We start from the raw sequence: 23,507 nt of genomic DNA, 5'->3' as shown, positions 1-23,507 counted from the left end.
TACTGAGGACAGGAAATATTGCCAAAGCACCAAAATAGCCATACATTTAAAGCAGATTATTTCACTCAAAGAATTCTGGGAACTTTAGTTTGTTAAGAGTGCTGGGAATGCTACTGCTTTGAGGGGTAAACTATAGTTCCCAGGAATTTTGGGGGGGAGGCAGTGTGTGCTAAATGTGATTTAAATGTATGGTGCGTATGCTTAGTGTCCCTTCTAAGAGACAAAGCTCCTAGTTCACTGAATGGGAACATATTTTGCATGTAAAAAGTTCATTTTTAACATCTCTACTAAAGAGCTCTGCTTGCCTACCTAAAGGCATAAGTTGTGTTAGGTAACCACTGGTCATAGTTTCTTCTGCTTTATCACATTCCGAAAGATCTGCATTATTGCAGTGGTATGTTTTAGAAGGAGACCACGTTATCATTGCCAGCCAGCACACTCAATATCCGAAATGTTTACTGCTGTTGTCTGGGTGCAGAAATTGAATCTCCTTACAGCAGGTGTTTTGTTTGTTTTGCTGCTGCTGCTGTAAATGAACCCAACTTTAGGAACTTCTACTCTTCTACGACACTGATACTGCAACCCATTTACAGAGCCCCAAACTGTATGAAGATGTTATTGCTGTGTCTTAATTAGGGAGAGGCGTTCAAGCTAGATCAAACTAACATCAGCTTCCGTAGAATCAGTAGAAGGCAGGACTATATTACCGTAAATAAATAATTGCCTCTGCAGCAGAATACTCGCCTGGAGGCTGGGCAAAGTATTCTGCGGGTTGTAAACAATGTTGCCGCCTCGGGATGCAGAGTGCTGCGGAATCGATTTTGGTTTAATGCTTTAAATACTTTCAATTTGCGCCAACTATCGTAAATTCATTGTTATTGCTTGGAGTCGGCAGTGGGTATTGTTCTTTTTCCTTCGTATGCATTTAGCAGCCCTATAGCGACCGCTACAGGCTGCATTTCCCATGCAGCCAGAGCTGCCCAGTTCTACGCCTCCTTTTCCTTTCAGGCTGCCTCATGTATCGGGGAGACGCCCGGTTTCGAGCCGTCCCTTTTAGACGGCCCCTCGTCTGGTTTGGATTCCGTTTCCGGACAGACCCAAGGTGGCAGCCACAGTCAAATCGATAATGACAAAGGCTCCTCCCACAGTAAAAATGGCAGCCGCATCGGGGATCTCTATGGGGATTGCCACAGGGAAGGAAAATCCCGATTTTTATCTGAGCTCTCCTTAGTTTAGATCTGCGCTGGGGAGACAAAAGTACCAAGGCCAGGATTGTCACAGAGCTCTCTGCCTCAGTCGAACTCTCTTCCCACCCTCGTAAGTTGGTGGCAGATAAACTGAACTAATAATAATAATAATAATAATAATAATAATAATAATAATAATAATAATAATAATAATAATAATAATAATAATAATAATATTTATACTCCGCCCATCCGGCTCAATCTGCAATACGGCGATAATAATATCAGGCACTTTATTTCTTCTTGCACAACAGTTAGAAAACGGGGTAGACAGATACAGTGCTGGCAAATCCTGGCAAGGGCAAGGTCTTGGGTTTCTGCACTGCCACCTGCCGCCGAGCGAGGCACAGTCGGGTCCTGGAGAGAAACAGTCAGGACATCCGGTCCGCCAGCGGACAAAAGGATTTTTCAAGCTCCATAGAGTTTGTTTGTTTCCGTGGTGCCCCGGAAACGGAAACGAGTGGAGAGCGGAAGCGGCTGTTGTTGGACTGGACCTTGTTTTCCGGTTGATCCGCCGGGTCTTTTCCTTGCCCCCCTCTCCCAGCTCCCCCCTCCCTTGCGAGGATGATGGTCTTGTCCTCGCGCGGGCGGGGGCGGGGCCTCTGGCTGGCCTGGCTGCTCGCAAGTCTTCTCGCAGGTAAGGAGGGCTCCGTTGCTATGGTAGCACCGCCGGGGGAAGGGGCAGCTGAGCGGAGATGCTGAGGACAGGCTGCGCGCCTCCTTCGTGCACCTGTGTGGAACGAGGGGCGAGCCAGCTAGGCTCGCGTCGCCACCCCTTGTTGCTGCTTCTTTTTTAAATGCTTTGGAGAAGTAGGAAGCAACTCCTCTTTCATCTGTTTCTCTCTCTGGAGAACAAGCAAGATAGGGCAGAAGGTAAAATGTAGTCTTGCGCTAGGGAAACTTGCAGGCCTACGTGCGGCTTCGTTTGATCCAGCAAACCAAGCGCTGCTTTACCAAGCGGGAGCAGATGCCTAAGTGACAGATCTAGTGTTGTGTACTCTTGTTTTATAAGCTTGAAGTGTGCTTGCGGGTCCTAGGGGATTTGGGGGTGGGGGGAAGCAGACCGCACAATTCTGAAATTGCCCACCCCTGCTGAATATATAGAGTGGTAGCCAAAGTTGAACTTGTATTCTTGGGTGGCAGGATTCTGTTTTTTGTTGTTGTATGTTTCTTTTCTGTACATATCTTGGATGGGGTCTATTTTCTACAGTACAAAGAAAGACTTCATAAAAAATGACACTGGGCTTTGGTCAACAATACAGTGGTACCTCGGGTTAAGTACTTAATTCGTTCCGGAGGTCCATACTTAACCTGAAACTGTTTAACCTGAAGACCACTTTAGCTAATGGGGCCTCCCGCTGCTGCTGTGCCGCCAGAGCACGATTTCTGTTCTTATCCTGAAGCAAAGTTCTTAACCTGAAGCACTATTTCTGGGTTAGCGAAGTCTGTAACCTGAAGCGTATGTAACCTGAAGCGTATGTAACCCGAGGTACCACTGTACTGAATATTTCATGCCACGCTGGTATTTATGGTGAGGTGAGGGTGACAGTGGTTGCTGCAGTGTGTGAGCCTCACTGAACGGTTTGCTTTCTTTGAGCCCCCTCAACTCACACATTGGATTGTAAGTTCCACCCACTGCTGCGTTGTGGCGTTGAATAAAGATAGATGTACTCCTATTGTTCAGCACTAAAGATGTTATATGTTCTTGCATTTTTTGTAGCAGTAGCTGAAATGGAAGAAACCACTGACTCGCCATCTGAAAAGTTAAGTGAAACTGCTGTACCATTCGCTGTGAAAAGCAGTTCTGTACCTGCAAGCAGCGATGGACCTAAAGAATCAGTACAATACAGGACTGCAGAGATAGCTGATGCTATGATGGGTAGCAGCATACCTGCAGCTGAGCCTGTAGTTCTGTCAGTTGTTCCAGGTGAGTCCAAGGAGAGACAGGTCTTGGAGCATGACACCGGCACCTGTGATGCAGCCGTTGATGGTGAATGCAGTACGCAGGGTATTGTTTCATTTTTATCTCAACCTGGGTCTCCTATACAAGAGCAAGTAATAGATTCACCTGTAGTTCTGGAAGCAGTGCATCCTTCATCAGGAGAGGACTCTAATAGCACAGATGGTATGAAAACCCCAAAAGTGAATTGTGAGGAAAGAAACATTACAGGGATAACAAACTTCACATTACAAATCTTGAATATTTCACAAGTAAGTAGAAAGCACTCTAATTGATTTATATATATATAAAAATTATTTTAATTTAAGAGTTTTTTTCATTTGTCGTCTTATTATCAGAATTCTTTGTATAAATGTGGAAGGCATAACTTGCTTGAATAAAATTATTCAGGAAGAAAAAGGATGAATTCTGTGTATATTCTGTATTTGTTTTCCTCAAGCCTCAAGGCTGCATCTTATACTACTACCCTTACATCTCACTTTAGACCACCTCACTTTTTCTGGCTGGCAGGATAGATAGTTATCTCCCTACCCTCTGGTGAGCCAAATTTGGCAGCTGGGTGTGGGAACAGTTGTGCATAGCCAAACTGAACTCTCTGCAAACTGCCACACACTGCTCCTTTCAACTTCTGATTTTGGAAGTTGAAAGGGACTATGGGGGCTGCTTCAAAGAGCAGTCCTAGGAGGGAGAGGCAATTTCTATTTCACGGAAACTGCTTCTTCCTCCTTGAGCAAGGTGCTTTCCTATTGCTTATCTGCCCATGCCTTACTCTAGCAAAGAAACATGCCTTGCTCCAGTAAAGAAATAACCAGGAGGTTGCTTTAAGCTGTTGGTTGCTCCTTTGGAAGCCCCACTGTTACCAGTATGACATTGGGTGTAGGGTGGGTGTATGGGTGAGCAGGTGTGGGTCCTCCAAAATAACCTGGCCGGCCAAATTTGGCCTATGCCTGGGATGAGGTTGTGGGTTGTGTCTCTGCTGATGGTGGTAAATAGGTGAATGTCAAAATTTCTCCTGAACTTCATGGTTGCAATGAAAGTTAAAAGCCCCCTAAGTAATTTAAAAACTGTTGTGCAGGTAATACTTTTTTTAACCTGAATTGACCAAGTTCACCTTGCATGCAGAAGTACTTTACTGCCTTGTTGAGATCAGGATAATTAACATGAGCAATACTAAGTTAAATAATTTCCCATTATGCCTTTAAAAAGTCACTTTTCTCCTTCTCTTTCAGGATTTAATGGAGTTCTTAAATCCAAATGGCAGTGACTGTACCTTAGTCCTGTTTTATACTCCTTGGTGCCATTTCTCTGCCAATCTGGCTCCTCATTTTAATTCTTTGCCCCGAGCATTCCCAACTCTTCATTTCTTGGCATTGGATGCCTCTCAGCACAGCAGGTAACTTTTATATCCCTCTCCTTTCAGGACTACTGTACCATCTTCATGTATTTTAAATCAGGGTTAAGCAAATGTGCATTTTAATTTAATAATAATTTGTCTATAAATTTATTTTCCAAAATTTAGGCTGTTTTAATTGCATACATTTTGCCCAGTTCACACTGATCCACGTACCCATTATCAGCACTTAGCAGAAACAACTGAAGACATTTTTGTTCCCACAAAGTTTCCCAGCTGGATGAATATGTCTCTGCTAAGGCTGTCTACTTTGTCTTGTTTTTAAACTCAACTTCTGTTTTCAACTATTTTTAGGTGTTTTTATTATACTTTGTACATTGCCTTTGGCCATATGTGGAAGGCAATTGATTAACAATACTATTGATTTTCTAGAGCACCCATTTGAGTCTAAAGTGTGTTGTGACCAAATGAATATATTTCTTCTGCTGAAATTAGCTATGGTTCCAATTTTGTACTGAAAAACGCTCAGTTATTTTATCATGGGGTTAAATGCAAGGCATATTTAGCAAAGCTAACTCTTTGTTATCTTATATCTTTACAGTTTATCAACCAGGTTTGGAACTGTGGCTGTTCCCAACATCCTTCTTTTTCAAGGAGCTAAGCCAATGGCAAGATTTAACCATACAGATCGAACCCTGGAAACACTGAAATCTTTCATTTTTAATCAGACAGGTAGGATTTATTTTCTCATTTATTTAATATATTTATATTCCACCTTCCTCCCAAGTTTGGATTCAAGGCAGCTTACAACATTTAAAAACATCAGTTATATAATATAATATATAATAAAAAGAAACTCATTGACAACAATAATTAAAATGCACTTCAGTGTATTTAAAACCAGCAATTAAAATACAATTTGTCCTGACAGCAGCCCAGTGATCAGCATCATCTGTACCTTAGTATCCAAAGGTTTGTCTGAACAGGAAGCCAATCTAATCTCTCTTAGGAGCAGATTCCATAATTTGGGAGGAATCGCAGAAAACACTCTCTCATGTTACCACCAGTCATGCTTCTGATGTTGATGGGACCTAGAGGAGGTATTGACCCAAGGGTCTTAGAACCCAGGCAGGTTCATACAGGGATATTTCGGGTAGCCTGAGCCCAAGCCATATAGGGCTTTATAGCCATCACTTTGAATTGTGACGGGGAACAAACCAGTAGCTAGTAAAGTTGTTTTCACAGTGGGGTAACATGCTTCCTGGAACCAGCACCAGTCAGCAGTCTGGTTGCAGCATTCTGGGCCAGATGAAGCTTCTGAACACTTTTCAAAGGCAGACCCATATGGCGTTTGTTACAGTAGTCCAAACAGGATGTAACCAAGACATTTAACAGATTTTGTAGTCTGATAGCCACATGCCTTGCTGGATAAGTCCAAAGGCCCATCTAGTCCAACATCCTTGTTTTACAATGACCAACCAGATGCCTATGGAAAGCCTTCAGGGAGGACCCAAGTCCGACAGTACTCTCCCTGTTCCAACTCCCACCCGCAGCTAGTTTTAAGATGTTTATTGTATGATCTCCAGGAACATTGAGTTAAAGTTTTGGGAAACATTTCAGCCCTAATCAGGGTGTGAGATTTTGGGGCAATACAGAATAAGGCTCCATGTCCCAGGTACATTGATTTGGGACTAAGGACTATTGAGCACAGTAGGGATGCTTCTGAGTAAAAATGTGCCTGTGGGACCTGCATTAAAATGTGATCTGGAGTGCTTCTGTTTGGTGTTACAGCAAGCCGGCCATACCTTGTTTCAGGGGACATTCTATTCCGTTCTCTCTCTCCAGCCCTCTCCCATTTTCCACTCTTTTTTCCAATTATTGGAGCACCCCCAAGCATTCCAATCTCTCCCTTTTCTTTCTCAGTAGCTCTGAGTAGCCATCAACTCAACACCTGAGTATGCTATTACAGCCAAATCCTGTCCTATTTGGTAAGGTGGGTTAAGAATCCTTCAGCTCTTGTGTGGTAGCAAGAGTTGGGAATGTAAGAGGTATCGCCTGGAGAATGTAGGTGATACATGGGGAGAATGCAAGAGGAGAAGGGTAACTGTTTCAACAGTTATCTCTTCCTACCTATGTTAGCAATGGAGGAAACTCAATGTCTTATGTGTTCTACAGAAGATGGGATAGTAAGTTGGGATCCACTTTGATTTCTTCCTTACATGCTGCAGCGGATAATAAAGAAAATGAAGATTGAAATAGACTTACATAAGCAAGCTCTGGTCACCACTGACTCACGAGAGAAAGCAATGAACCTTTCCCTCTACCGGTGTGTTTACAGATCTTTATCTGGGCATAAAAGGGAACTTGTCAGTCGATTTTCTGTTGCTTTTCCCCTGGGAAGCTGAAGAGCATACAACTGAAATTGTAGTTGGCTAATTAAGAAGCTGTTATTAAAATAGGAGTTGTAAGCTTTTGTACTGGTACATTTTCAGGGAGAGGTGGAATTAGAGCTGTTTCCAAATGACACTAAAATACTTAAATTTGAGAAAGTCATATTTTACGTTACAGTTAGAAATACCTATTTATTTAATGCACCAGGAGGCTATAATTCAAAAATTACAGAGCTCTGATGATGTTCTAGCAGCTGGTAGTTTAAAATGCTTAGTCCTAAATTTAAAATTGTAGGTGCTTTGTGCAAATATCTATACTTAATGTTGATTCTGTTCAATCTTGCACCACACTAATAATGAATACTTTTTTTCAGGAATAGAGCCCAAGTCTGATGTGGTGGTAACTGAGGAAGATCAGGATGGTCCCCTGCCTAGCACACTGACTAGAGGCATCGACTGGCTTCTCTTATTTTCTTTATTGTTCCTCATCAGCTTCATCATGTATGCCACTGTCCGGACAGAGAGCATCCGGTGGTTAATACCTGGTCAAGATCAGGAACATCAGGAATGATATGTGAACTGAGAACTTTGTTTTCAGAACAAGCTAAACAACATTAAATTAAATGGTGGATCGAGTCTTTGTGATTTCTTGTTAGGCAGGACCCTGTATTGTTAATAATACATCACTCAGCAGAAATTCCTTGTGATACAAATATGAACATGCACAGCTGGAAATTGTTCATAAAGTTGTTATGAGGGAATGACAAAAAATATCTATACCTATCTGATATGCTTAAGTTTTAGGAACTGTGTGGTGTCTTTTGGGGGACATCTGATGATCTCTAGTAATGCAAATGGATTGTTGCTTTCTATTTAAAAAACAAGGATGTTATGCATCTGTGAAAACTGTTGCAGATGCAGACAGTTCTAATAGGAAAATATCAGGTATAGGTGTAAGATGCAGCTTTTAGAAAGTTTCCTGAGCCACCCCAGATGGTCATTTTAACTATGCTAGATTTGGAGCTGCAACAATTGACCCCCATGTTTTCCCTACATGCATTAAAAAAAATATAAGTAGGGAATTTGTAAGAATTGGCTCTCTTGTCAATTTGATGCTGTCACATATGTGGTGCTATGATCACAGTATTTGGATGACAGTTCTGCTGCTAACATGCCAGAGCTTTTAGTAAGGTTGCACTGACTACTGATACACAAACTTGACATTTATTTACGGCTGAACTGGGAATATATGCTTCAGCGTTCTAAAGGGTCAGAAAACACAAATGGGAGGAATACACATACACGATAATAAACATATTTTTTACCCCATATTCCATGTTTTGCAATGTTAATGTAATTTAAGCACTATTGTGAACTTAGTTAACCTTGAAAGGGTGTATCTCTACTTGTTCATGTTACTGTTCTTATTTTGATGTGTTATATAAAATAGTATGGCTTTTTAAGGGTAGCCAATCCAATCCAATGAAGCTAGCTGCATTCCACATTTTGTACCATAGCAGCACCAAAGTTTTATTGCATTTTAGAGATTTCTGTATCATAATAAATCCATTAACATCCAAATATCCTTTTGGACATCTTCAGTGGTGGTCTTGGCATGGTTTTCAGTGTAGAATACTAAAATGCTTTAATCACACAAGGCACCAGAAACCAAGAAATATCTAACGAAGCAACTGTAGGTTACATTCAGCTCTGGAGATGGCTGTGGTCGCTGTCTTCTGTCCACATTGGCTGAAGTTTAGGTACATTCATCAAGCTGGGAGTTGGGTGTACAAGTTGCTAGATCCTTTGCATCCTTCAAATGTGCAGGTGGGAGAGTTAGCCGTGCATTTGTGGCGCAGCTATTGCCCTGCAATCCTTCTGCAGTGGCAGCAGACTTCCTTCTCTGTGGTCAGGTAAACTTGTGAGTTGTCTGCCGAGGGTAATGCAGATGGGCAAGTACAATAGGCAAGTCTGTTTTTCTTTCAAGAAGCCCTAGGCAGTAGGGACAGAGCCAGGTGCTGAGAAAGGTGGTAGAAAACATCAGGCGGCTGTTTTCTGTGCCTCACAAAGGACACGGCCAGTGGCTCGAACCTCTGGCAGGAGATTTGCCCCCAACACTTTTGCTCTTCTAAAAATTGTTATGCTGTGAGAGCGCATGCCAGGGACCCCCCTACCCCCATGGAGGCTGACTCAGGCTGGGGTAGCAGAAGCGCAGAAGAAGGCCAAGGGGCTAGATGCGCTTGCAGCGGTTCTCAACCTGTGGGTCCCCCCCCGATGTTGTTGGACTACAACTCCCATCATCCCTCAGCTCTGACCTTGCTAGCTAGGGGTGATGGGAGTTGTAGTTCAACAACATCTGAGGACGCACAGGTTGAGAAAGGCTGCAGGACATAATGAAAGTAAAGTGGGCGGGGAGAGCGACGGCCTTTCTCGCAAGAGGTTTGCCTTCCATCCCGCCTCTCCCTCAGACAGGGAGTGGGGGGGGGGAAGTGGGCGGCGCATGCGCTTCCCCGTGGGAGGTGCCAGGTGGGCGGGCGGAGAAGCCACGCCGGAGCCATGCGAGGCGGCGCCTGGGCCGGCCTGAGGTGGCTGCGAGCGGGGCTGACGTCCGTGGCAGGACGAGGCAGTGGCAGAAGCGAGTGCTCCGCTATGGTGAGAGGTTGGGCGGCGAAGAAGGGAAGGGGACCTGGGAGGGACTCTCCCCACCCCGGCAGCAGCGTCACTTGGGCGGCGTTGGGTTTCGTTTCTTACCCCACCCCCGACTTCTCGGCCTCCCCTCCCGCGCAAAGTGGGTCCCGGGGACCTTTTGGTTTATATCCGCCCGTGCATTCATTCGTAGTGGGATTCCTCCGGCAAGCATTGAGAGTGATTCCTTGGGCTTTCCCGCGCCCCGCTTTCCGACCCAGCGAGGGAGGCTTGCGCCAACTTTTGCTCTTCCCACGTTTGGGATTCGGAAAGGACGAGCCTTCCTTTGGAGAGAAAGTGCATTCAAATAGGTCTCCTCTGTTTGGTAACGTTTCTTACCAGATGCTCACTGAGGTGCAAAACCCAGTGTCTGGATTGTGCCATTTAAGATTTGGGAGGGGGATTCACGCGGAGGAATGCGCCCCTGTTTTCGGGGGATGGCGACGCATTTCTGTGCACCGCAAGCTAGCAGGTCAGGGAGAACAGCAGGCTTAGAAGTCTTGACACACTGACGTTTCATTTTCTGTGGTCCAAGTGAGTTCAAGTCCACCTCCTGCCTGAATTCGTGCAGCTCAGACAGGTTTACCATAACCACCTTAATGACAACTAGGCTGCATTGCATGGGGCACTTCCAGACTTTCACTACTTTTGGGTAGGATACAGTCACATACTCTTATCTGTAAATTAATGTTACAGGTAGGTAGCCGTGTTGGGGAAAAAAATTCCTTCCAGTAGCACCTTAGAGACCAACTAAGTTTGTTATTGGTAACATTGACCTTGTGCAACGAACCTGCTCAATACCCCCCCCCCCCAATAATTTTACACTGGAGAAAAATAGAATAACAGTTGGTCGATTCAACTTCATATCATCACTCTTGAAACAAATCACAATAAATGCAGGTGCTTAGAAAATAGCCAATATAACTGAAAATAATTTTTTTTGTAACGGGTTCTTTCCACACATTATTGTGAACACCGGATGCTAAACACAGTAAGCAGTGAACATACATGTATCAGTCAGCTCTGCAGTCACCCCTTCTGTAGGAAGAAGCAGGGAATTTTCACCAATGCAACATATTAGTGGCCTGGTGCCTGTTTGTTTACTCAGAGGTAAAACTCACAGCCTTGAATTCAGAGGTACAAATGGCAAACTTATTCAAATTGGCAGGGAGCCTGTATGTTAGTTGCAGGCTCATCAGTACTGAATAATATTAAGTGATGAAGATAAGGCACACTTTGAACAATGTAGAAATGCATTATAATGAAATAAACACTAGGAACCTATTGCTATTACACAATGCATGGTAGATTATGTTTAAAGGTAAGAATTCCTCAAAACTGAACTCGTTTGTATCTCGCCTTTCCTCCACTGAGCTCAGAATGGGAAAAAAATATTTCCCCATTTTATTATTATAGCCTTAGGTACTTAGGCCGAGTAAGTGACTGACTTAAATTCACCCAGAGTGCTTCATGGGTGAGCAGAGACACCTGTGACTGTAGAAGCACTTTTTAACATTTATTTTGCTCTAGGGAAATGCCTGGTGCCTCAAAATACAGAGAGCTTACCATTTGCAGTAGTAATTGAAACAGAAGAATAGGATAGATGAAATCAGGCATATAATTAAGGATTTGTGTCTGAATAATATTGACTTGTACTTGCATAAGAAGCAGAGAAATCAATTGCATATTCTTTCTGCCAGTTCTCTTTGGTACAAATTTCCCTCCTTGACGGAGTAATTTATGGGGATGTGAGTTCAGCACAATTATACATGGTGCAAAATTCAGCAGTCTGAAAACTTCAGCATTTGTTTAAATGGCAGTGAGGGGACGCCAAATATGTTTCTGGCCATAATTTTTGGCAAGTGGCACTTGAAAATGTGGGGGCAATTGTTGGTAAACACAAATTTGTGTATGGTTATTTTGCATAACATGCCTTAAATATATACTGAGTACATAATGTAACAACAAGACAGAAAATTTTATTAGCTAATAAAAATATGTAGTTCATGATACATGCAGCCTACAAATAGGACCTGAGAGATGTGGGTTTGGGATCAGCCTCTCCAGTTTCAGCTGATTTTTGTCTATGTAGATCTTCCACAGAGTCTTGAAAACTAATTTTGAGAATGTAAATTCAGAATGAGTAAATCCACTACAATTAAATATTGCCAGTTTGGGGGGTAGGCAATGGACCTCTGGGTTTATATGAGGGAGTCATGCAGCCCTAAGAAGCCTGAGCATTCCAGTGGTTTAATCCCTCCTCAGCTTTCTTTATGATCAAAGTAGATTTCTATTAGCAAGTACTTGTGATCACCATCCATTTCTTTCCATACCACAATCCACAAAATTGTACCCAAAGGGCTCACAACATTCCGCCCATCTGGCTGGGTTTCCCCTGCCACTTTGGGCAGCTTCAAGCACATATAAAAACATAATAAAACGTTAATATAATGAAATAATAAAAACGTAATAAAACTTCCTGATGCCGGACTGTCTTTAGGTGTCTTCTAAAAGTTGTGTAGTTCTTTATCTCCTTGAGATCTGATGGGAAGGAGTTCCACAGGAAGGGCGCCACTGCCAAAAATAACAACCACTTTTAATTTTCTTTAAAAATCATTTTATTGTAGGAGTCATTTGAATGTTTTAATTAGTGAACTCGGATTTGGAATTGGTTAGAAGAAAGTTGGGTCTGAGTAAAAATTGCAATAGGTTGTATCCTTGTGGTCTTTTTCAACTTTGCAATGTTAGTCCTACTTAGATAATTAGTTAGTAAAGGTAAAGGGACCCCTGACCATTAGGTCCAGTCGTGACCGACTCTGGGGTTGCGCACTCATCTCGCTCTATAGGCCGAGGGAGCCGGCGTTTGTCCACAGACAGCTTCCGGGTCATGTGGCCAGCATGACTAAGCTGCTTCTGGTGAACCAGAGCAGCACATGGAAACGCCGTTTACCTTCCCGCCGGAGTGGTACCTATTTATCTACTTGCACTTGGGGGTGCTTTCAAACTGCTAGGTTGGCAGGAGCAGGGACCGAGCAACGGGAGCTCACCCCGTCGCGGGGATTCGAACCGCCAACCTTCTGATTGGCAAGTCCTAGGCTCTGTGGTTTAACCCACAGCGCCACCCGTGTCCCTAGATAATGAGTTAGTCCCCCTTAAAAATAATGAGCATGAAAAGGTTAGGTTCATTAATTTCATTGGGTCTCCTCTGAGTAGAGCTTATTTAGATACTACCCAGTGTTGTTTTGGGTTACACTCTGTAGTAAAATATACATAGGTGTACAAATTGAAGACCTGGGATTTAGCCTTGACTGCCAGAAATGTGCCCTGTGTGCTTTAGTGAGTCATGTGACAGACTGGTACCTCAGGTTCCTTCTTTGTACAAAGAAAAAAATACTGCCTACCTATGTCACAGACGACTTAGAGATCTAAATTAACTGCTGGCTTCCACAAATACATAGGAGACACTTTCAAATAGACTAGTGTGACAAACTACCCAGACATGGTTTTCCTGTGCAAAACTGCTGAAGGAGGACATGGAATTTTGCAACATCAAAAGCAAACAGTATGTGGACATTGAATTGTCAATATTGGACAAGCAACTGAAACAGCCATACTTGACCCCGTGATCTTGTCATTGCATCCTACCTCATAACTGCTTTAAAGATGGTCAGCAAATAAAAGTGATCAATTATAAATAATCTGGGAAAGCTAATTACATCCACCAGACCTCCTATATCAGTAATTCAGGTATCAGAGTGATGTCAGAAAAGAATGGAAAGATGACCAGTTATTTGATTACAGTGCCCTTTGGTTCAGATTCCATGAAAGCATTTGAAACCTTTGTCTGAGGCTTAAAATCATGATCCCCTTGCCCTGTTTATCCTCATATCTTCACATGTGCTTATTATATTAAAGTATTGTTCAGGGTTTTTTTAATAAAAAAACAACCCCTGTGTAATTGGAAGTGAGAATTTTTTTATTATTTTTATACAAAAAATATACACAGAGAGACAAAACACAAGCTTGAAAAATATACTATCACTGCAATCTTATGCATGTCTACATAGATGTAAGCCCCATTAAGTTAAATGGGCTTACTTTCATGTAAGTGGATTGTAGCCTAACTCTATTAAATATCAATTAAGATTCCAAAATAAAAAAGAAGCATTTTCCCCCCTAAAGATAATTTATATTTTGAGAATAACTATCTTATCAACAAATCCTTTCACATTAAATTTGAATAGTAATTATTAGCAGGCTAGAAATAAAATTTGTCACCGGTCATTAGGCTTCCAAAATTTGTAATTACTACCAAGCATTTAATATGCAGTTAATTTGGTTAAAATATGTAGTTAATTTGATTAATTTTTAAAGGTTGAGTAAGAGATTTCTAAAACTTCAAAAGTAATCCTAACTGCAATAAACAAACAAACACATACATAAATATTGGACTCTGAATATTTTAAGGACATGAGAAATACAATACTATTATCTTGATAGTTAATGTAATGCAATGGCCATTCTATAATCAGTTTCACTTGTTTCATCTTGTGCGCATGAGCGATGCTGGAAAGATAATTGAACGTATAATTGAGGAATATCTATAATTCTTTTTATAGAACCAGTGAAAGCATATTCTTGCTAACAAGAAATCATTTAATCGAGCTAAAGGGAGGGGTTATTTTTTGCTGCACAATTATGTTAACTATAGATTATTTGTTTTGTGAGGGATTTCCCCCCCCTTTCATGTTAAGTAATGTTTCGTACTTATTTGTTTACGTTTATTTTGGTGTCTACAAACTGTTTTGTAATAAAGGAAATTTTTAACAGCCTGTTTTGCTTTATATTATCACAAATCACTATTGAGACTTGAAATAATACAGTGCCATCTAGTGGGTAAGCTTAAATTTTCATGCGGCAAATGTAGCCTCTCAGATAAAGGATTCATTTTTTAAAATTGTCCATGGTTGAAATATATATGAGTATGAGGTTGAATTTTGATGTTTACAGTGTGATCTCATACATGTCTTCGCAGAAGTAAGTCTCATTTACTTCATCGGGACTTACAGGTACATGGGTATGAAACTGGAGGCTTACAGTGCAACCCCAGCTGTGTCTACTCAGAAGTAATGCATATTCTGAGAAAATTCTGAATTTGGATATCAGAACATTTTTCACCCCCAGTTTAACAGTGTGGGATGCTTCTGTTCAAGATCTTCACTGTTCCATTCTATTTCCTCTCAGTTTTCCATTCACTCAGCATTCTGTGGGCACAGAACATGCTCATTGGGTGGTTTTGATGTTTGTGTGGAGTGAACACACCAATGCCCAGACCAGATATATTAAAATCTAGCATATATCTATTAAGTTCTATGGGCAGCTGTCACTTGCATCTCTCGGAACATTTAAAAATAGCTCATTGGTTTGTATTCAGTGTTGGTCATTCTCAGAATACACCCACTGACTTGAATGGGTATGACTAAAATGTATTAATTTCAGTGGGTGTACTCTGAGCAGAATTTAGTTGACTATAAGTCAGGCATAGGCAAACTCGGCCCTCCAGATGTTTTGGGACTACAACTCCCATCATCCCTGACCACTGGTCCTGTTAGCTAGGGATGATGGGAGTTGTAGTCCCAAAAACATCTGGAGGGCCGAGTTTGCCTATGCCTGCTATAAGTCAATATGTGTAACCATCTTTGCCATATGTCATTGAAGTACATGGTTACGAACTTTTCAAAGATGGCTATTTCAGAATGAGTGAAAATAGTTGAACTCACAGGATTCTTTGGTTACTTCAGGACTTTTGATGTAGGATAGTTTTCAGATCACTCAGAGACAATTATAATAATACTGTAAGACAAAAACACTTTTGACTACATACTTAATTCGGTATAATTTAAAACACCTCTGTTGAGTTGTATTGCTTTTAGAGTGAGATAAGCATATGCTTATATATTCCATTCAAACAAGTGGAATTTAAAAAGTGTTTAACTTTGGCAGGATCATGCACACAGCTTCTCATAATGTCAGCTTTAGAACACTAATAGCATATGTACATGTTTATTTGGAAGCAAATATCACTATATTCAATGGCACTTACTCCCTAGTTGAGAGTGTTTAGGATTCCACCTAAAATACATGTTAATTTAAAAGCAACACATGGGCAGACAAAGGAGCTGCCATAGTCCAACATCCCGTTCTTACAGTGGCCAACTAGGTGCTCATGGGAAACCTGTTAGCAGGACATGAGTGCAAGAGCACTTTCCTCACTTGTTCCCCAACAGCTGGTAGTCATACTGCGTCCAAACCTGGAGGTAGCACAGAGCAATTGTGGCCTTGGCCTAGGTCAGTGATGGCCAAACTTGGCCCTCCAGCTGTTTTGGGACTACAACTCCCACCATCTCTGACCACTGGTCCCGTTAGCTAGGGATGTTGGGAGTTGTAGTCCCAAAACAGCTGGAGGGCCAAGTTTGGCCATCACTGACCTAGGTGCTGTATGTAAGTGGATGGAAATGGTTTGCCTGATACAAACATAATGACCTCATATAATACATTTTCTGTTAATGTCCTGCAGTATTTTCACTGTGACTATGCAAACCAGTATGGCAAAAAACACATTACAGCTTTTGAAAAGGAGCAGAACTTGGAAACCATGGTTTTGAAATCCATTCCCCCCCCCCTTTGTCTACCTTGATAGTCTTCACAGCTTCACTGGTTGACTACGGAAGAAAGGAACCAAGTTTTACACGAGCTCAAAGCTTCAGGATGGTCCGAGCTGACTGAAAGGGATGCCATATACAAAGAATTCATCTTCAAAACTTTCAACCAGGTAAATACTTCATTATTGCTATTTTAAGGAAATGCATCTAGCTTATATTTTTACTTCTTAGCTACCGGAACCTGTTCTTCAAAGGCCAATCTATTATCACTTTAAAAGTATTGGCAAAATCCTGATCTGGGTTCCATAGATATCATTTCAGTTCTTTAGTGTTAAATCCCTGTTACAATGAATGAGCCAGTCTATACTTGAATGACTGGGGCAAGCCATTTTTAGCTCTGGATATTTATTGATGCCATACCTGATTTGAAGCTAATTAAAGTTAGCTTTACTTCAGTTCATGTTGTCTGATTTTCAGAAAGAATTTGCATACTTCCTGCTGCTTTTTTCCTGTTCTAGCGGGATTCTGGAAAATAAGCTTCACCAGCAGAAAAGCATGCTTGGTTTCAGAAGGATTAGTTTGAACAAGGGAAGATTAAGTAACCCCATTCTGCCCACCAATTCTCTGATTTAAATTACTCTCACTGCTGTGTACCCATTTAGTATGACCCATATTCTAGCACACAAGTAGTCCGACCATCATGTTTAGTTAGGCACTGAAATGGTACTAGGAAGCAACTTGTGACATATAATTCTTTTGACTTAATGTGGGTTAAAATGATTTTTTTTTTTTTTTTTTTGCTTTTGGAGATAGATATAAATCTTTACAATTTCAGTTCCATGCTGTTGATAATATTTACTAGTACCCCAATGCTTTTAATTTATAGAAACTTCCCAAAGCTTGGGTTTGTGCACACACACAGAGAGAAAGCAGATCTAATAGATCTAACACAACCTATGCCTGAAACTCAGCTATGTATCAGTCGGTATAGTTTAAGGTCAGGATGTAAACGACCATATTCTTCCTCAAGTCAGTAAATCTTCAGTTTACAGAACATAATACAACTATTTAACAAAAGTCAGACAGCCAAGAAGTATAATTTCCTCAGTGAGCTTCACTTTGCCCTTTGCAGATGGCATAAAATCAGGTGTGTAAAAAGCTGACAAGTTGAAATGACATAAAAGGCATTTCAGATTTATTTGTTGCACATGATATTGAGTTGCTTGATCTGTTCATTGAATTTTTATTGCTTTCACAGATAACACAAATGACATATGATGCTTAGAAAACTCTTTATTCATTCCAGGTTTTGAAGACTGTATATCAACAGATGTTAACATACCTTATTGCCAAAGTTTTGTAAGCCCATAGGAATATCTATTATTTTGTGTATTACATCCAGCAGAGGAAGAATGGACAGATTCTTTGCAAATCAGGGTAAATATGGGTCAGAGGTAGTTTACTTGGTAAAAGTTTTCACTGACAAGCTGTCAAGTTGTGGATTTACGGAATTGTTCTAAAATACCATGCTTTAGAATTCTGACAATCTCTATATCTTCTACCAAGTTGTAAATATGGTATAACATCTTCCCTCCCCCTCCTTTTTTCCTTTGTGTCATGTCTTTTAGAAAATCAGCCTATAGGCAGGGACTATCTGGTTTTTCTTTATCTTACAAAAGCTACTCAGGGAGTCTTTTGGGCTGAAGGAAGAAGACATAAAAATGCTTTTAAATACGTAAGACCTATTGGCTTATGCTCGGACCATAGGTGAAGAATAAAAAGGTGGAATAGGAACTCATTTTTTCCCTTTTCTTTCATTGCTTTTAGATTATACTTACCATTATATTGCCTTTGATGTTGTGTCTGAACAATGCAGACATAGTCTTTTATCTTAAACTTGCTCATGTGACCATATCCTTTTCATCTGTGGGGAGAGGAATGATCAATGTGAATAGGATTCTTGCAGGTACATATAAATCTGATAGTAAAATCTTACCATAATAATATATGTTACTTAATATTTATATAGCACTCTTAGTTGTCCATTTTTAATCCATACAACCCAGGACTGAGGCTGTGAGAGAGTAGCTTGCTTAAGTTCATGGGTGACATAAGATTCAAACCAGGGAGTTCTTGATTCATAATTTGGTCTCCAACTACTACCCAAAAGAGTTCTGTATTTATGCACAGCCCACAGTGAAAAACCAGTCTCTAGAGCCGTGGTTCCCAATGTGGGGCACCTCCCCACACAGGGGGGCAATTTGATTTTTAAAGGGGGCAATTCGAGAATGAGTTATTAACAGTTAATGGCCTTTTAGGCTTCTTCCATGTGAATAGGAGTTCACTTTTTGAATAATAAGGGGGTGGCATCAGGATTTTAGAGATGCTTAGGTGGGGATGGCAAAAAAAAACGTTGTGAACCCTGCTCTAGAGGAAAGCTAACTCTTTATTTGAGCCAGGAAATATGGCTGTTGAAGAGCTGATTATATACATCCAAACAGAAAGAAGCTCTTACACTTCCTTTTTTGGTCTATATTTTTTCTTTTTTTAAAAAAGGAACAGAAAAATTGGGGATTTGGGAGAAACGGCTATCTGTTACTTTCCTGTTTAATATGTAGGCAGTTCAGTAAGCTTCGCTGAAAATTACAGCTATAACTTGAATTTGTCATCCCTTGTGGATTTTTTTAAAAGTACAAAACACATGCAGTTATCAATTAAAACCTAATTCATTATGTATCAGAATTCTGCAGTGCAGCATTCATTAACCCTATTTCCTCTCAGCGTGCATAACAAAAGTCTTGCAAACATCTAGACCAGAGAAGGTCACTTTACCAGATGTTTGGAGATGAGACATCTCTGCTTTGCATCACCTCTTGTTTGTTTCTGATTGCATCCCAGTCTGTCTCTTCTAAAGGGCCATCATCACAAGGCTGGATTTCATCACAAAAGGAAAACCCTTCAAAATCATGTGTTTGACTGGAAAGATTCTTCTCTGGGTTGTGTGTGTGTGTGTGTTTTGTAGGTAGCATAGAATATGATTACAGTTAAAAGGGTAAAGGAAACGGCGTTCCTTGAGTTTGGAAGTAGTTACGGAGTTTCTTCCTTTCTCCCGTATTGTCAGCCAAGTTTCCTGTTTATTTTGGCCAAACGGCAATAGAAGAGAGAAGGATATTTAGAAAAAGGGGCACATGTTGAAGATACGCAGGACTGGCTGGGATACTTGAAGGCAGTTTACAAAAAACTACTATGTTTATTAAATAAAGGCTTCGAGTTAAAGACTTCATTTAGCTTTTGGTACCACTTTTTTGTGTCTTATAACTGATGTGAGAAAGTAAACCCTGTGAGTGTCAGGACTGTAGTTAATATGTTTTAACAGGGTGCTATTCCTGTTTGAAGTCTGATTTTTAAGATGCATGACTAGGTTCTATTTCAGTCTTGTTAGATACATGAATAATCTAATGGAGGTAGGCCGCAGGCAGGTTGCCAATTCAGTTGTACAAAGAAATATGTTTCAGGAATCCTGCTGAGCTGAATTGAGTTTCCTGGAGAAGATTTTTCAGGGTTCTTGACTTCACCTGCAGTGACTGTATTTCACAATCCTGAACCATAAGAATCATAGCGGATATAACGTTTCTTGTCATATATTTGTATAAAGGCTTGCACAGTATGCAGAGCAAACTAAATAGTAGTTTTGGTACTGAAGTTTTATTAACTGTCAATTCCTTAACTCCAGTAAGTTTGGTAATTTCTGAAAGGTTTCTCTCAGCTTCCTGTATCCTATTAGGGTATTTTTTTGCACATTTGTAGGTGTCCTTGGGCCCATTAAATGATACTTTTCTCTAATTGAGATTTATAATTAATATTTTCTTATTTAGCATGGATTGATAGTATCTAATTCTCATAGTTTTGGAGAAATGTTTGCGATAATGCAGGTGAATGTTTCAGTCCAGCAACAGCAGTCTGCACGTAGAAATAGGTTTCCATGCATGGATTTGCTGTAGAGACACATCACACATGGGGTGCGGGGAAGAGGCCTTCTATTTGTGTGCAGTGCAGGAATTGAAGGAGAGGGAATTGTCTCCAAATCCTCTCAATAACGTATCACTGAAAAGCTTCACCCCACACAGTAGCTTCCATTAGCTGTTGAGTGGGTGGAGTAAGGAAAAAGGAAAGCATGAGGACCCTTTCCAGGCTAACAACTGAATGTTGTTAGGAGAGATTCCACACACAAGGCAGTTGCCTTGGGACACAGCAGCAGATTATATAGACACTTGTTGTGGTTGTCAAGCTCCCAGCATGTCTCTCAGTTTGGGACCTGAAGGATGTTGGATAGGGATTTATCTTGGTTTGCACCACTGAACCAAAGAATGCAAAGGGGAAAGCCACAGTCTGACACTCAAAAAGTAGAATTTAATATGATCTATAAGATGGCTGATATGTGTTGATTTGTTTGTTAATTGACAGACTTCCTGGTTTGGATCTTTTTCTACCCATCCCCATCCCATCTAGCATTATTTGCAAAAGTTGAGTCCTTATAGCAGCTCTGTGTTTTGGGGGGTACTTATGCTGGTGGTGGCTCAAAAACCCAACAGGGCTTTCGGCTGAGTTTTTGGGGGGGAAAGAGTCAGGGCCATAGCTGTCAACGTTTCCCTTTTTTAAGGGAAATTCCCTTATTCCGAATAGGATTCCTCGCAAGAAAAGGGAAAAGTTGACAGCTATTTTCAGGGCTCTAGATTAGTTGTCTCCAATCTGTTCAGCCCTGGGGCTCACGTTTAACTCCAACATGCACTTGGGGGCCTATTTCTTAAATTTTCTTAAAACAGTTGTATGGTGGAAGTGCTGCTGTTGCAGACCCCTCTTGGATTAAACCACAACCCAATAATGGGTCCCACCCAGCCCACTAATTGAAAACCAGTGGTCAGGTGGCTGAGGTGCTAGACAGGTATTTGGAGACAGTAATGGGCTTGATATGGGCCAATAAATTGAAGCTGAACCCTGAAAAGACACAGGTGTTGTGTGTTCCAAGTTCTCAAGGAAGTGTGTAGACTGTTTGTTTCAGGCAGAGTTGCATTCTCCTGGAAGGATCAGGTCCATACTCCTGGATCCCATATTGTCACATGAGATCCAGGTGGCCTTGGTAGCTAGGAGTACCTATTTGCAGTAATGGTTAGTTCACCAGACCTGGCTCCTTTTGGATAGAGATGACTTGGCCACATTGCCCCATGCTCTGGTAACTTCCGAACTGGATTATTGCAATGTGCTCCACATTAGGCTGCACTTGAAGACAACTCAGAAACTTCAGCTGTTTTGAAATGCAGTAGCCAGATTATTGGCAGGGGTTGCCTTTAGAACCCATAAAACCCTTCTTCTACAGTGGCTGCTAGTTCATTTCTGGTTCCAATTTGAGGTGCTCACACTAGTGTTTAAAGCTCTAAATTACATAGGGCCCAAATGTTAGAGACAATCTCCTGTCCTACAGACCCTCTTGGGTGTTAGGATCAGCAGAGGGGACCCTCTTAATAGTTCCACCACACTTTTAAGTTTTTAGTGGTGTTGACTCAGGGGAAGGCATTCTTTGTGGCAGCCTGTGAGTTGTGCCATTCCCTCCCCATAGATGTGGGTCTGATGTCTTCATTGTACAGCTTTCAGTGAATGCTGAACATTCACCTCTTTACCTTAGCCTTTACCATCTGAGACATATGTTTTCAGCACCCACCCTATGAGTACAATTTGTCTTAGCTGTTTTTAATACTGATTTGTAATTTGTTGTCACCTGCCCTGGGGACCAGCTGGTGAAGGGTAGGTCATTACATATTAATAATTAGTAATTAGTAATATGTAGCTCATTGCTACACATAGTCTACAATGCCATTCGTACTTAGCTGGAAGTAATCTCCATTGAACACAGTGGGACTTACTTCTTTGTAACATTGCCTTGTTAATAGCTACTAGCACCTGTTCCCTTGCTAAATACCACCAAAATAGAATTGCTTTGGCAGACTGTGCATGGCATTCTGTCTGTGCACCAGGGCTTTTTAGGCCTCCTTATCCCCACCCTTGGAATCTCTCTTGCCAAAGCTGCTTCTGAAAGTCAGGAGACGGCTCCCCCCCATGACGACATTCAGTGTCAACACAGCCACAAGTTGGCAACCCCTCTTTATGTTCTTGGGGCTCTTTTGATCTTGGCCTTTGAATTCGGCAAAACCACAGCTATTGCAGTTATGCACGCTTTATAAAATGTGAATACTTCGGAGCACAGAGCGCAAGTTGAAGAATTTAATTCTCCCCACGTGGAACCTGGAACTTTTCAGCTGAGGGACAACCAGCTCTGCTTATAAACGGAGCATTAGGGGTGACCTAGATGGACTGGTCTCTACTCATAGTATTCTTCATGTGTGATGATGGCTTCTTGGCATAAGGTGCTGGGTTTTATTTATTTATTTTTATCTCTACTTAATTAAGTACCATGAAGGGACTACTTCTCATAGTCTGTGGTACTAGAATTCTTTGGCATAGGTTTTTAATCAATGCCTGGAGTCAGCTATTCCTTAAATGTAGGTCAGCTTGCTGTATAAAACAATTAAGTCCTTGGGAACTTACTTGAATTTGGATACATTCTTCCCCTACCCCGCCACTCTGTAACTTTCTCATCACATCCCTTTGTCTTCTCTGTTGATCAAAGTCGAGTCAAGTTGTTTTTATGGGCATAGTCCAAATATTTCATAGCTGTCTTGCAATACTTAATCCTTTGGCTCTTTGACTGAAAAATGTCTACGCCTTTTTATGTACTGAAAACATAATATCTTTTAGCCTACAACCTGCAAACTTAAAATGAATTTTATGTCAAATATTCAGTTGTGGGCCACATCTTTTGCTTTTTATGTGCCACAGTGGCCTTGTGTTTCCCTCCCCTCCATTGTCTGATAGTGAGGTCATTTCTAGTCCTCTGAGAAACTTTATTCCCAGCCAGATGCGGCCCATATATTAAAAGTAGCACCTGTGGCTAATATCACAGCAGCTTACCATAAATTTACATGGTAACCAGGATTATATCTGTCAAGACTGTTAGAAATGTCTAGATTTAATTTGATTTCCAGTATTGAAGGGGTTCTCCTAACATTTTGCTTCATAACTATATTTTTTAAAGTTTTAAAAATCACTCCACTGTTAAGGTTTTTACGGCACTCCCAGCACCCATTAAGTTGATTTGTT

General features: G+C 41.2%; 2 protein-coding genes across 7 annotated transcripts in view; both read left to right on the top strand.

The window, feature by feature from the left end:
* Positions 1-873: 873 nt before the first annotated feature.
* On the top strand, positions 874-7,583 carry TXNDC15 (thioredoxin domain containing 15). 6 transcript variants are annotated; one of them, XM_081185666.1, is made up of 6 exons: positions 874-1,147; positions 1,237-1,317; positions 2,971-3,458; positions 4,437-4,600; positions 5,160-5,290; positions 7,323-7,583. In XM_081185666.1, the coding sequence occupies exons 3-6, from the start codon at positions 2,979-2,981 to the stop codon at positions 7,517-7,519; spliced, it is 972 nt and encodes a 323-aa protein (XP_081041792.1). In that variant the 5' UTR covers positions 874-1,147; positions 1,237-1,317; positions 2,971-2,978; the 3' UTR covers positions 7,520-7,583. The 6 variants fall into 6 exon arrangements, with proteins under 6 accessions (XP_081041792.1, XP_081041790.1, XP_081041791.1 ...); XM_081185664.1 differs by lacking the exon at positions 1,237-1,317 and adding an exon at positions 1,502-1,884 and having other exon boundaries at positions 1,014-1,147; XM_081185662.1 differs by lacking the exon at positions 1,237-1,317 and adding an exon at positions 1,502-1,884 and having other exon boundaries at positions 1,015-1,147; positions 2,968-3,458.
* Positions 7,584-9,446: 1,863 nt separating this feature from the next.
* PCBD2 (pterin-4 alpha-carbinolamine dehydratase 2) overlaps positions 9,447-23,507 on the top strand; it is a 35,709-nt gene continuing 21,648 nt past the window's right edge. The window contains exons 1-2 of the mRNA XM_081185704.1: positions 9,447-9,600; positions 16,334-16,465. Coding sequence (XP_081041830.1) covers positions 9,505-9,600; positions 16,334-16,465 — 228 coding nt within the window. The 5' untranslated portion in view covers positions 9,447-9,504. The remainder of the gene's footprint in view (positions 9,601-16,333; positions 16,466-23,507) is intronic.

Source organism: Podarcis bocagei (assembly GCF_964188305.1).
Source record: "Podarcis bocagei genome assembly, chromosome: 2".
NCBI classification, from domain to species: domain Eukaryota; kingdom Metazoa; phylum Chordata; class Lepidosauria; order Squamata; family Lacertidae; genus Podarcis; species Podarcis bocagei.
This window is presented reverse-complemented; position numbering and strand designations above follow the sequence as displayed.

What these genes read in the sequence shown, in the direction of transcription:
- TXNDC15 (XM_081185661.1), top strand. Translation starts at nt 2,045, where the DNA reads ATGCTTTGGAGAAGTAGGAAGCAACTCCTCTTTCATCTGTTTCTCTCT. An exon ending in AAATCTTGAATATTTCACAA is followed by an intron (nt 3,459 to 4,436) that starts GTAAGTAGAAAG and finishes CTTCTCTTTCAG; the next exon opens with GATTTAATGGAGTTCTTAAA. An exon ending in TTTCATTTTTAATCAGACAG is followed by an intron (nt 5,291 to 7,322) that starts GTAGGATTTATT and finishes ACTTTTTTTCAG; the next exon opens with GAATAGAGCCCAAGTCTGAT.